Source organism: Gadus chalcogrammus, chromosome 2, assembly GCF_026213295.1.
Source record: "Gadus chalcogrammus isolate NIFS_2021 chromosome 2, NIFS_Gcha_1.0, whole genome shotgun sequence".
Taxonomy (NCBI): Eukaryota; Metazoa; Chordata; class Actinopteri; order Gadiformes; family Gadidae; genus Gadus; species Gadus chalcogrammus.
In genome coordinates this window covers 14,362,017-14,376,860 of record NC_079413.1, presented here as the reverse complement: position 1 = coordinate 14,376,860, position 14,844 = coordinate 14,362,017, and the positions used below count along the sequence as shown (strand labels likewise).

Genomic DNA, 14,844 nt, shown 5'->3' with positions numbered 1-14,844 from the left:
AATACAGTCATTGCTTCACCACCTCCGAAATAGAATTCTCAGTCAAGTTTTTCTCAACTTAATGAGAGATGAACCAAAAGTTTGGTCAGCAATGGAGGAGCCGTTTACGCTTGGAACCATGCATTGGGCTTGTTTGAATGCGTATTTGTTTGCATAACCCTTTCTATAAAGCATCGATTGTAGTTTCAACACAAAGTCATGTATTTTGTGTTATACAAAATGACCAGAAAGCTACAAGACATCAATGAGTGACATCTCATCTGCTTGCTTCTGGCTTGTTTTTTGGCCCGAGATGGTTCAAGGTTTCACACGGGAGAGGTCTCTGCTCTGAAGAGTCTAAAGGGCAGGCTGATATCTATAACTAACTGTATAATGTAACTCATAGGTCATTCGGGAGCATGTAGTGGGGGAGGGCATCTTGCAAAGGGATGCCTCCATGCTGTAAATATCAGGGAGCAAACCATGGTCACAGTTGGCTGATTCATAGTAAACATCCATAGTTAGGATAGAAAAATATATGCACTGCAACAAAACGATCGGTAGACAAAATCCACGCCTGCTCCCTCTTGGCTCTTAAGATTCATAGTTGTTGGCTTTGGGTCCCGTCACTCCTCCCTATTGTACCAAGACAACAGTTCCCTTTTGTTGTAGTTCAAACTGCAAAAAACATGTGCATGCCCCTCCTAATGGTTAAAAGCAGGAACTCTGTTGTGCCTCGTAACTATTCTCCAAAACAGTGTTTTTGCACTTAGACCATTAAAGATCCGACAGCAGCATGAAACATTCCCGCGGGGGCCGTAAAGTTCTTCCTGTCCCGTAATGGCACATGCTTCTGAGCCAATGAGACGTGTGGCATTGATGTATCCTTTGCTTTGACTCTATATGTGGCAATTCTTAAGCAGAGGGGTGCAATTCTGCCACAAAGAAAGGGAGAAAGGGAGAAAGGGAGAGAGAGAGAGAGATGTATAGAGAGAGAGAAGGGGCCGGAAATCCCTTCTGCTTAATAGGTTCAAAGAGCTAATGTTCACCGCTCTCGTTCCTCATTGAATGGCAGCCTTTTAGTTATGCTCTATAAGGTCGAGAGAGATTAAATATAGGATGAATGACCTGGGGTTCCTGCTTAGCATTCTATCCAGTTAAAGCCAGACCTATTCATGACATAAGAAAGTCGACTGGTGAGAAATCGGTCTTGTAGAAAACAAGATTCTTTGCTATACATTCCACATTCTACAGTGTACACTGTGTAAAAGTCACTAAATTATGTATGTTTCAGGCATGAAACACACCATGTCTGACTCCAGACTAGGTTATATTTCATCAGTTTGTGGTAACGCCTCAATGTTTTCCCTACTGTTGGTGAGGTAGTTTAGCCGAGCCAACATACACAGGGGCCAACAATTAATCCGGTGTGGCGAGAGTGAGGAGAATCCCAGGGTTTAGCTGCACCATCGCTACGTTGCCTCCATGCTCGCTTCATGAATATGGCCTTCCTGGTTCTACCGGTGTGTAATGATGTGCTACTGTAACTTTGTACCGTTCCTCCTGGAGTTTGCTATAAAAGGCAGCTATTTATAGTGATCATTAGCATAGTCGGGTGTTGCATATGATGTTTTCTAAGGGTTGCTTTGAAAGTACAAAATAATAATAATAATAATAACAGCAGGAGATAAATGTGCAGACAGCAACCGGTATATTCTTACACTGGATGAATGCTCCTACTTAATACAATATAATACTAAATATAAATACCCACCTGCCTTTGAAGAGGATGATGACAGAACATTATATCTTTCTTTCACTTGGGGATCCTTTGAGAGGAAAATAAAATTGTTCTTTTATCAACCAGGGTTGTAGATAGTGTGAAACATTCTTTCAGGTAATGTATTGTTCATATGTTTACTTTAAGTATGGTAGTGTGGTATATAAATATACATTGTATCGAAGTATAAATTGAGTGAATATGAGATCAGAGTGTGCGATTGAGTGAGTGCGACAGCAAGTGAATGAAACAGTGAGCAAGTGAGAGGATAAGACACTGATTGAGTCACTGATTCAGTGAGTGAGTGAGTGAGTGAGTGAGTGAGTGAGTGAGGGAATGAGTGACTGATTGGAGAAGACAGTGATTGAGTGATTGAGACAGTGACCGAGTGAGTTGTCTACTAAAATCCCGGAAGATAAAGAGCTGAAGAGAGGGAAGAGAGTGAGAGAGCGAGAGTTGAAGGGAGAGTGAGGGACACAGAGCAAGGGAGAGAGAGAGTTATGGAGGAGAGGTGGTGACAGAGAGACAGAAATAAGAGTGGTGAAGTTCAAGCCAGGGCTTTAGAGTCTGAAGATGGATAGAGGCGACAGGGACAGAGCGGTAGAGAGAGGGAGATGGACGGATACATCTAAACAGGAACATAATGAGAATCTGACAGCTAAACAAGGATAAAAAAGACCAGACACTCACCGACTAATAGTGACAGGACACAGCAGGGACCTTACGATACAATTTTACTGAATTATTTAAGTGGCAATAAGAAATGTATTGTGATTCTTTAAACATAAAAGCAATACTATATCACGTTTTTTATGTATGATTTTGTCTGGTTTAACCCCATTTGGGTCAGCCATTGTTTTTCGAATGAATGTGGCCAAACAGCACGTAACATAATTGATGCAGTCGACTATCGGCGAATACACTATAGCGCCCTCTGGAGGACGGCGCCGTTAGTTTGGGGTTTACATAAAATGTTTTCGGGGTCAACCTGACGGTACAAGTATTGACGCAGCAAATCGATTCTCACACAAATCCACTTTTTCTTCCCCCCATCCCCTACCAACAAAACTTCCACAGTGATGAACAGCAACAAAACAAACACGTGATCCCGGAGGTCTCCTCACCGGTGGGGCTGTCTGCGTCACCCTCGGCGGCGTCCCCGTTCCCGCCTCTCCCAGCGCTAACCCCGGCGGCGGCGGTGCTAGCGCTACCCGCGTACTTCTTGTTCAGGCTGTACTCTGTGCTGCTCTCGTCGTCCCGCAGTGTCGTGGCCCCTGATTGGATGCCGGAGTCATGGGCGTAGTATGTCTGCTGCCACTCAGCCACCTTCACCACGCTGTCTGCCTCGTTCACTGACACACACACACACACACACACACACACACACACACACACACACACACACACACACACACACACACACACACACACACACACACACACACACACACACACACACACCATAACTATCGGCGCCTTGAAAACTGTAATTTAACTGTCATTTAATTTCTCTGTTACCTCCTCACAAAGATGCTTTAATCCAAAGAGACCTCCAGTGAATACAGGTACCGTACAGGTCATTCAAGTGTCTTCAACGTATTATTCCCCTCATACCTCAAACCTTATTCGGTATATAACATCCTTCTCCAAGGCATTACTTGTACTAGCCTACTGCTGTTGTTGCTCATGTTCATAGTTGATCATTTTCTACTCTATAATATCAGAAATGTATTAGTCAACACCGCTATTACGGTTCATACTGCATATGCAATATACTGTATATTAATTATTTATATATTACAATATGCATAGCCTATGTATATACTCATACTCTTACTGCTTTTCTGCACTTCTGGTTGGATGGTCAACTGCATTTCATTGTCTCAGTACACTGCAATGACAATTAAGTTTAATCTAATCGTACCCATCGAATCCAAAGGACAATTCCGGTTCGGGTGATTAAATGTAGGCTACGTCACTGTCCCTCCTTGTTTAATTTAAAACTGAGTTACTAATCCAATTAGGTAAAATTGCTTGGTTTGACCTATTCCGCCTCCTCTATTGGAATCAATGCCTGTGGCGTAAGCAAAGAGTTTATGAAAGTTTGTGGACAGAAAAAACAGTGAATCCTAGTACAATGATAAGAACACAATCTCATCTCTTATCATGAAGAATATTGTTTACTTTAGCTTTAGTTAACTTTAGTTAGGCAAATCCTTGCTACATGCTCTTATGCAGATTAGGCACAACAAAGTACTTCCTACTAATTATAGTAGTGTTTAATTTAGCCCAGACCGGTATCATCCTTTAAGGAGCCACTTGTTCACGGACTTCCTGCAGGTTAGGTTCCAGAAATGGGAAATTGAACCCACTACATTTCAACCGGGAGCCAAACAATGTACTCACTACTATCCTACCACGCCCCGTGGCGACAGTGGAGGCTCTGTTGTCGGTCAGCTTGTTTTGTCAACAACAATAGTGTTTAATGTTAAGGCATTCAGCGACTGACCCAGCCCCCCCCAATCCGCCCCCCATGTTCAGTAGCATCTCTTTCAGATAAATGTATGTATCAAATGTATCATTGTCTCATATTATGTGCCATGAAATAAAAATCAATCATCTTCATCTGGTGGGTTTTTATGTGGATGCAGGAATTATTTATGCCACGCCCGTTATTGCATAAAATCGTTTTTGTTGTCATCCGCACAAGGAACGTGCCTTCCTGGGATTCTTACTGTCACATTGATTTGTCTTGTCTCGGCAAGCATCTGCAGTAAGCAGAAGAGTTTCTGGTGGATAATTGTTTAAATGTACCACTGAGTACAACAGCACTTCACTTTAAGTATCCATATTGCTAATTGGGATCACATCCCTCAGTGCTGTTATTGTTGCTATTGCTGGTATAACTATAATGTTGTGGGGATGCAGTCAGCAGTTAGGCCTACTTACTTTGCATGGACATAATCTCTGCCCAACGTTGACCACTGTGTTCAATGATTTATGACCTGGATAAAGGGAAAGAGGGAGAGAATAAGACAGGGAAAGAGGGAGCCGGTGAGGGAGAAAGGAAGAGTGGGAGAGAAAGGGAGAAAGAGAGAGTTTGAAACGGAGAGAGGGTGGTATGCCAGTTAACAGTAATAATTAACATAATTAACAGTTATACACATAGTTTATTAATAAATATGGTGGTTGATACAATATATCTTCATCATTCACCATAATAACAGAAATATGTGTATTCATTTTAATTGGATCAATAGTTGGTAAATTGTGAGGGTTAAAAGTTAAAGATCTGTTCCATTTTTAAAAGCAAAAGACTGAAAAGCGTTTTTGAAAATGTGTCAACTAATCCCAGAGGGCTCAACATCTTTCATCGCAAGACCCCCCTCCCACCACATTACGCAACCCGAGAAGATAATTATGTGTGTGTGTGTGTGTGTGTGTGTGTGTGTGTGTGTGTGTGTGTGTGTGTGTGTGTGTGTGTGTGTGTGTGTGTGTGTGTGTGTGTGTGTGTGTGTGTGTGACAGATGTGCAAGATCAGTTTGAAAGCGACATATCACGAGGCACCAAAAATACCCTCAGGCGACAGCTATTAAATCATTATTATAATAATGAAATCGTTATGATCAATTGTTAAGACGAGTGAGTTTGATGTTCTGCCCGTGTTTGTGTGCATGTGTGTGTGTGTGTGTGTGTGTGTGTGTGTGTGTGTGTGTGTGTGTGTGTGTGTGTGTGTGTGTGTGTGTGTGTGTGTGTGTGTGTGTGTGTGGTGTGTGTGTGTGTGTGTGTGTGTGTACGTGCGTGTGTTTATGTGAATATGCATGAATGTGTTTTTCGTTAACGAGTGACATTCAAGCCCAAGTCAGCATTGTTACTGATCCCCCAACCCCACCACGAATCCTCCGGGATCAACAATGTTTCATTCATGAGCCGATCTTAAACCTGATGCCTTGTGTCTCAAGTGTCACTGAACGAGTAAATAAACACCCGACGATGACACCAAACACAGCCACACGACACTGCGCCGCGCAAAATAAAACGCTGTAGGTTTCCAAAAGACTCAATAACGTTGTCAGGAAACGTAAATGGAGATGTTCCAACGTCCGCAGAGACCCCCTGTGTGTGTGGGGGGGGGATCCCGGGCTAGGTTGTACCAGGCGGGAAGGTGCACCGGATCGTTTAAGGGCCACAGCCTTGCCCTGGTTCTTAAGGCTAATGGCCTCCATTCATTTCCACAGAGGGGGAAGTGGTACGCTAGGAAGCTACGCGGCAGAAGGAAGTTTTGGATGGCCCTTTGGGTGCGCTGGGACTCAAGAGTGGTAGACAGTGAAGAATAAGAAAGATTTAGCCCGATACCATATAACAATATTTAGTTAATATTATCTCTCCTTCTACTACTATTTCCACTAGATTAAACACTATTTACTCCATTATCGTATTTAATATTTATTTTATATTACCTCTCCTTCTACTACTAATATCACTGTTACTACTACTACTACTACAAGAAATACTTTTAACTTTAGAAATCATATTTTCCCAGATTTATTTGATTTCGCCAGCTCTTATTACTTCTGCAGCAACAAGTAAACGTAGTAAGAACTAATATGCTCATAGGATAAGACCGAGGACAATAATACTGACAAGACTATTTGGAATATCTTTGATGTACGTCATCTGTGAGACAGTAAAACATAACCAGGCTGCCACACCACATCTGTTAAGCAGACGTTTATCTCCAAAAATGTAACCATGTATGTGTTTGCATTCATAGTTTTATTAAGGCAAACGAAAAGACCATAAAAAACTAAACTAAATCCTTCAGTGCCAAGGCCTTAGTAGTTTCTTAGCAATTAACCCTCATCTGTTATTCAAACCAGGAGAGAGGATTTAACAAAGGGAAAGGGATCCTTTTATATGCAAGATAAAACACTGGATAATGAGAACACATGTTGCCTGTCTGACATATCACAAGAGATTGTTTCATGAAAAACATGAATAAACAAGCTCTAACCACCCAACATCTTTAAAAGGTGTGGAGATGGTTGGCAAGCTACAGAGCGGCTTTTGCCAATTTCATAAATTGAGGGATGATATTGTGGTCTTAAAGCTCTATTGACAGCGGGACATCCACGTTGCCTACTGATGAGGTGATGATGCGCCCATGGGGCTAGATGTTTGCTGAAACCCTTAATATCAGGTCTTCGATACCTCATCCAATCAACAAGCAAGTTTAGCATTAGCAAGGGTGACTAGACGTTCCCTGTGTCCAGGGATGGCTCCCATTTTGGAGAGAAATCACTGTTTTTAGGGGCCTGTCCCCGTTTGGACGTGGTCAGAGAAAGGTCACAGAGTACAAAAAAATGGATAAAAAAAATTATGAATAGATTCTGAGATGGCAAAGGTTTGACCATGCTTGAGATGAATATTTGATTTCTTGTTTAGTCCTGTATCATCATAATATCTGATATATTATAATAATAATAATAATAATAATAATACATTTTATTTGAGGGCGCCTTTCATAGCACTCAAGGTCACCTTACAGTGCAGTGTTTAAAAAATAAAATCAACATTATTAACAATTGTTAACAATTAACAATCATGATGCAACCTCACTACTATTGGGTCTATCTGTCCACTTTATACCATAAGCAGGCCCTACCGATCATAAACAATAACCTATACAAAATAGAAAGATTACCTATTCGATTAGCTTGTACTTTTTATGTCTGTTTGGCCAAAGCTATAAACACATCACAAGTGGTGAGTAGGAATAAAGCCCAGAGGACTATTGGGGCAAGGTATTATAGTTTTTATGAATATGTTTGATGTTGTGTCTATTCGAAAGTGCCATTAGTTTACCTCAGGCCATAGGAAGACTAGGGCATAGCCAAACCCAAGGCCAATTCAAAAGATAACATAATTACACGCGGAAAATGTCATATTCGTCTTGGCACGATTATTACCACATCTCCCCTTTAACTGTTCATTCCTCGCTTTAATTTCTTGTGTCTGATGGCGGCCACAGTATTCTTGTGTATCCCACATCTCTCTCGACTTATCTCTCAAAGTCCAGCCTTGCACGGTTCGCCCACCGTGAAACATTTGGTAAATCACCACTCTAGTCATCTCCCCCTTCCTCTAGTCATCTCCCCTACCCTCCTCCTCCCTTCCAACCAGCTCAAAGGTTTGTCTCGTCCCACGCCAAAGCTCCCCCCCACCCCAGACGCCCACTGCCACCCCTTGCCTAATTAAACGTGTGTACCAAGCAGAGAATATACACACACGCAGCGCTAAATGTCACTGCGTCTCTTTCTGTTACATTGGAGGGGCCCCCTCTTATAGAACTTAAAAGGGGCATGAATGAGAGAAAGAGAGAGAGAGAGAGAGAGAGAGAGAGAGAGAGAGAGAGAGAGAGAGAGAGAGAGAGAGAGAGAGAGAGAGAGAGAGAGAGAGAGAGAGAGAGAGAGTGGAGCTAATGAGGCGAGCGTCGAGTCCCTGGTAGAACGAGGTGGGAGGCCAGAGGTTTTTGGGTGGGGAAGGAGAGAGAGTGAAAGAGAGAGTGAGAGAGAGAGAGAGAGAGTGAGAGTGAGAGAGAGAAAAAAGATAGGACAAAGAAAACAAAGTTGGAAGAAAATATTGTAAAATGAGTGAATAAAAGGTTATAAAAGGGGGGCGCTGGGGAGGGAGGAGCGAACAATGAGAGGAGACAAATGTCAGGTGGATGAGAGATCAACTTTATAAAAGTTTCTAAAGAGGAAAATAAAGAGCAGAGAGAGGGAGGGGGAAGGAGAGGAAGTAATGAGATGAGAGATGGAGGGGAGAGTGCTGAAAGCCAAGCAAATGGAAGCTGGGGGTGGGAAATGAAGAGAAACACGCACGCACACGCGCACACCCACACACAGCTGTGGGTGCACTTAGCATGTCACTGCATCTTTAGTGCACATAATTGTGAAGTGTAGGCCGTGTGCATTGTGTGTCATGACAGCTCTATAACGCCACACTGTTTTATAACAAAAAGGACAAGAACTATTATGCAGTAGATGGAATAAAATACATGGGTGTTTTTTGGTGTGTGAACATCATGGTAATTGCCTGTTTTAAGTATCGCCCCTGTCGCTTCATGCATCCAATTTGTTCTGTGATGTTTGGAAGAACAAAGAAGCACAGGAGAAAAAGCGAAAAAATGACAAAAGTCATTTAGCAGGCATCGTTCTGGGTTTCCCACTGCAGTGTTTTCAGACCCATTATGTGGGGCCGTGGGGGTGAGGTCAACACAGCTCACCTCAGAGCTCTTTACGGGCTCAGTGTCTGCACAGACACTCACACTGTTCTGTTCCCTCGCTGCAGTTTGTGTGTCACGTGGGGCTCTACATTCTCTCGCCGCTCGAAAAACACTTGGTCTGATCGTCGGGGATGCTGAAAACGTTTTGCCCCTCGGTGTGTGTACGTGTTTGTGTGTGTCTGTGTTTGTGTGATGCTTGAATGGAAATGGTGTTCTGTTTACCTGAAGAAGAATCATAGCAGAGACAAAAGGAAGATCCATGGACGGTTGGAGAGATGAATAAATGGATGGGCCGACTTAAAGATGGTTGAAGAGAGCGAGAGAGACAGGGAGAGACATGGCATGGGTTTCTTTATGTTGTCATTTTTTTTAATCATTGAATCATCTAATCGTAGAGAGCAACCAACACACAAAAGCCCTGAGCGTGGATTCAGATTGACTTGAAAAGAGAACCACGAAAGGGTTTGTCGGGTGTGGGGGCACGCTCTGAAACACTTCCAGTGTTACCCATGATCCTTTGTGTTGAATAAAATAAATGGCGTGGGAATTTTTTTTTTTTTTAAAGGTAGAAGTGAGAAATTTGTCACTGCTGCTGATGCAATCACTTGTATAAGCATTTTTTTTTTCTTTTCTGGGCTCACCATCCATGGTACCAACTCCAGATGTGTAAGAGCAGAAATGGGACACTTTTTCACTTAATGGTGTGTAATCCTACCTTTATATTCATTTTCCATATAATCTAAGTTCAAATGCTTATGTGAAACCTTGCATAAGAGCAATCAAAAAACAGGACAATGGCATAATATCTTTTCAGTGACTATGACAATCAGCCAGCAGGACTTCCATAATGGCAGCACTTGAAAATTACTGTGTGTGATTATGATGATGCGTGTGTGTGTGTGTGTGTGTGTGTGTGTGTGTGTGTGTGTGTGTGTGTGTGTGTGTGTGTGTGTGTGTGTGTGTGTGTGTGTGTGTGTGTGTGTGTGTGTGCGCGGCGCACACACAAGTGTGCTTCTGCCTGTATTTGTGTGTCTCAGTAAAAGGCCCCATACCTCCTGTCAGAACTACAAAATTGAATGGTAAATGGAAATCTAACTGAAGCTGGCAGACACAGACAATCTTGGAGTGTGTGTGTGTGTGTGTGCGTGTGTGTGACATCTCTCTTTCTCTACCCCTCTTGAAAGCCCACCCCATGATTTATTCTTCCGGCTTCTACCTCTCTGGTCGCCTTCTCTGTCATTCAGCACACAACCACACAAGCAACACGGAAAGAATACATATTTTTCTGTGCACAAATCAAACCTACACCTTCATGATGGCAGTATATGTAGCTTTGACTGGGATGTTTTAAAATGTGTTGTTGTTGTGTGCTGCAGGTACACAGCCAAGTTGAAAATAATGAGCTGATCTGACTGCGGCTGATTAGCCAGTAACGTGATAGGCGTTTGCTAAGCTCAGCCAATAGGTTCAACAAACATTCACTTTTCAGCGTTTTAATCATGTTCTACCATGTTATATTGATCATTTTTGTATATATTTATATATATATATGTATATATATGGACACCAAAACCATACATTCTTACTATTTTCGTAAAGTATATTAAAGTGGAATTTCCACCATGTATTCTATACAAGCTTATCGTACAAAGTTTTTTTGTTTCTTAAAAATAAGTTATAACAATTGAATATAATATAAACTTTTGAGAAGGGCCATTACCGGGGAGAACTGTCAACTTAACCATCCATTATCCTTTACTTTGCGTTTTTGTCATTGTCTGTTTGTCTGGCTCTCTATCCCACTCCCTCTCTCTGTCTGCCTCCCTCTCTGCGATGGACTCTATCGGAGACCCGGGGGAGATTGCTGCCTTAGTAATTGGAACATTTAGAACGAAGTTGTACGGCAGCGATCCAATATCATTCACACAAGCACACACACAAACACACACAGGCGTACACACACAGGACGCGCACACAGGCCCAAACACACACACACACACACACACAGCGAACTGACAGTGTCCAGACTGCTGGATCTACAGTTCATTAGGGAAGCTGCTGTCTGAATGTAAACAGCCTGGAGCTGGCAGAGACCAAGGTTTTAGGTTTTCGATGTGTGTGCGCGTGTGTGATTGTGCACACTGTTTGGGCAAATCTGAGGGTTTGTGTGAGATGTGTATGCGTGTGTCATGTCGAAATATTGCCAAGATTCAGCTCTCTTCTTTGCCCGAGAGATTTATTCATTAGATGTCAATCTATGTATTCGCTGTATGTATACCTGTCTATCTATCCATCTATCTCACTGTCTATCTAACTACCTGTCTCTCCGTCCGTCTAACTTTATATCTGCCCTGTCAAAAATTCGATATTTTTCTTTCCATCTCCCTTTTTATCAATCCATTGCTTAATATCTTTCCCTGTCCCTTTCCCTCTCCCTTTCGTTCGTTCTTGCTGTCTTCCTGAAATGGAGGAGAATATTTTCCCTGAGACGCTAGTCTACATGAACACTAGCCCCAGCCGTCCCTTGTGCTCCGGGGGTAAAATCCAGGCAGACGTCTCACAACTCTAGTGGCTGCCACTGCTGCTGCTGCTGCTGCTGCTGGAGCAATGTGTTGCTAAGTGAAGGCATGCTTGAAAGCGAGACAGACACCTTCCTGCCATAGGCCTTCGGAGGCCAGTACTTAGCTCCATACTTCCTTCACCGCAAGAAAAACTAAAGCATAGCGAGAGAAGCCCCATGCTTTGATTGACAGAGAAACAACCCTGCAATTATTATTGGGTTATAATTTCGCTTTAAATATTCAGAGCAGGCGGATTCCGAGTTGGTTCCATGGCAACAGAAAGGAACGAGCAAATAAGACAGGGTTAGGGCGCTTTCTCAATAGTTTGGTTAATTTGTGTGCTTTCTGCTGCTCGTCTTGCAACGCCTTAAATATATTCCAATGTGCACCATTATCTGGATAGGTATTTGCATGTAGGATGAGGAATGTTTTGGGCTGTTCATGTGGTAAATCTGTCCAGTAAAATGTACTTTCGAGCCCCACTAATCCTGCTTTTAGTTGTAGTTGCTTTTTATTAAACAAGTTAGTACTCATGGTTGCATTATTGTAAAACAATGTAATCTCTTTATTCCCCGAATGTCCCGTTCTCCCTCCTGTGGCCCAAGTATTTATTTTCCAAGGAGGGAAGAGAAACAAAAATATATGTGATTCCAATGGTATTCACTGTGGAGGAAAGCAGAGACTGGCAGCCATACAGCCAGTCAGGCAATACAAATACACAGCGATACAGAGTATGCAACGCAGACTGACATATGTAGGGCAGACAGAGACAAGCAGGCTCGCTTCATAAGGACAGAACGCCAGGAAGCCATTTTTCAAACTGGATGGAAAAGGCAGACGTCGGTCAGACAAACCCGGAGACGGACGGAAAGAGGGGCAAAAGGAATTTTTCCTGGGCTGAATATGTGACACATGGTTTCTCTTATCACCCCCCCCCCACTCTCCTCCATCTCTCAGCTGTATTTCCTTTGATCTTTCTTCTCCCTACAGCTCCTCTCTCTCTCTCTCTCCATCTCTCCCTACAGGTCTTCTTCACATCTTCTTGTGCACTTCCTCTTGCTACAGCAATTTCCCTTCAGTCACTGCTTCCATTTGCTTCTATTTTAGTTTTAATTCAAATATTTGCACACAGGCAAAACTACCGCAAGCACACAGACACACACACACGCACACATTTAGTCGGGAGATGAAAAGACAAACGCACAGCCTTGTCGCGGTTTATACTGCGGAAATTAAAAACGTATGAATTATTTGTTCACAGCCTTAAAAAGGCAATTCAAATTAGCTTGCATTATTTTTAATGAAATGATTTCACTTTCAGTCTCATGAACATCAAATTTCACTCATAACAGTTTCCACATCTACGGCTATTATTGAATTGTGTGTTTTTCCTGGGCTGTCCCTCAGAGCAGGGTGTGTGGTGAGCGGTGTGTGACCTCACGATAGGTGAAAACCTCACCGCTTGAACGGCTCGCTAGTCTCTCCACTCGGGATCGAAACCGAGAAAGAGCCGGAGACACATAAATAAAACTAACCACCTTGCGGTAAATGAGGCGTTTACGGTTCACTTAAAAGGGCCTTAAGCCCCAAAGAACACCAATAAAAAGAAGTACACCCAAAAAACAAGACAAGCAAGTGAATGCAAACCGCAGGACGGAAGATGGCGGCTCCCCATGAGCAACGCCGCTCCTACCGATCTATAAAAGCGAACCGAAAAAACACGAAAACTCACAAAATAGTCCACCGCAGGAGACAAAGATGATGAGGAGAGGAGGACGTAAACAAACATAAGTGCAGAAATGAGGAACATAAGGATGGGTAGGAGAGCAGAAAACACAGGCACCCAAGGGTGTCATACTGGGAGACACCTGCACACACGCGCATGCTGGCAGGCAGGCAGGCACACACATCACATACACAAACACAGACAGCAGCACACCGGGAGCATATCTGCCAGTAGAGAAAGCGTGCAGTCCCCCGTGTGCAGCTGCCAATTAGACACCCATTACAGCCCTCTTTCAGCCTGTTAAAAATAAGGCTAGTGCCAGTGTGCATGACAATGACTCTCTGTGTCGTGTGTGGTGTGTCAGTGTGTGTGTGTGTGTGAGCAGTGTGTACTTTTCTTCATGTGTGTTCAATTTTGTTACTGTTATTGTTTAAATGTGTTTGTAACTGTGTAAATGTAAATGTGTGCATAAATGTGTATGTGTGTGCGTGCGTTTGTGTCTTTGTAAATTTCTGTGTGTGTGTGTGTGTGTGTGTGTGTGTGTGTGTGTGTGTGTGTGTGTGTGTGTGTGTGTGTGTGTGTGTGTGTGTGTTTCCCTTCACCTCATATAATCCGCGGAAAGTCTCTGCGTGCAGTCGTGCATCCACCCTAGCAGCATCATCCTCCTCCACATCAATAAGACATGGTGACAGCCAATCCAAAACGTTCTAATATTCAGCAGAGTGCCCTGCCGGGCCCCTCCAGACAACGCATTCATTACCGGAGACGCCACTGCCACGCCCCGAACCCCCCCCCCCCCCCCCCCCCCCCAACTCAAACGACACGAGTAAACGTCTCATCATTTAGAAATGCTTGCAGAGATGCATATTTTTCCGTCCGTGGAAACAAGCTGATTAACATTTCTGGGCCAGTGAATAATAATCGTCAACAACCTGTCACAGGTTGACTGTGCCGCTACGGCACTGGGAGGCTCTTACAGGGTTTTAAAAGCAAGCTGTGCTGGTTGGACTACAGGCAACTCCCCTCCAACTGTCAATCGAACTGAATGCTGCTCTTACACAACAGTGCAATTATATTTGCTAACGTTTTTTAACACTTTAAGCCTTTTCCAGTTGATTTTATTGATGAGACAACAAAACACATGGTTTATGTTTTGGGTTATTTCATGAACATTAACTTTAATCCGCATGGAGAGATTTGCAAGTTAAAAACTAAAGCAGAGGAATGGATGTGCTGGGGCGATCCGGTCGTTTGGGATACAGATAGACAACAATAGGCTCCTCTCTGACTGAGGCCCCCTGTGGGGATGGTTATTGGATAATGAACTCTGTTACCGCCTGACATTTAAATGTCCTGTTGCGCCGCAACTGCTTCTCTCCTTGGCTCGGCGAGTTTGAGTCACGACAGAATGTACCGGGTTTGATCTCTTATGTCCTCAGTGCACCTGAAGGCATCAGCAAAATGGCCAGCTCTGATTGGCTGCTTAGTGAGATGGCCGCTACAAATTCAG

The 14,844-nt window shown here is 43.2% G+C and overlaps 1 protein-coding gene across 2 annotated transcripts in view; it reads right to left on the bottom strand.

The window, feature by feature from the left end:
• jupb (junction plakoglobin b) overlaps positions 1-14,844 on the bottom strand; it is a 73,169-nt gene that overhangs the window by 36,749 nt on the left and 21,576 nt on the right. The window contains exons 2-3 of one of the 2 annotated variants that reach the window (XM_056582187.1): positions 4,709-4,764; positions 2,884-3,111 (exon numbers count right to left, since the gene is read on the bottom strand). The exons of the other annotated variant lie outside the window; for it this stretch is intronic. Of the exons in view, the coding sequence (XP_056438162.1) occupies positions 2,884-3,111; positions 4,709-4,721 (241 nt within the window). The 5' untranslated portion in view covers positions 4,722-4,764. The remainder of the gene's footprint in view (positions 1-2,883; positions 3,112-4,708; positions 4,765-14,844) is intronic. 2 annotated transcript variants of the gene reach the window in all.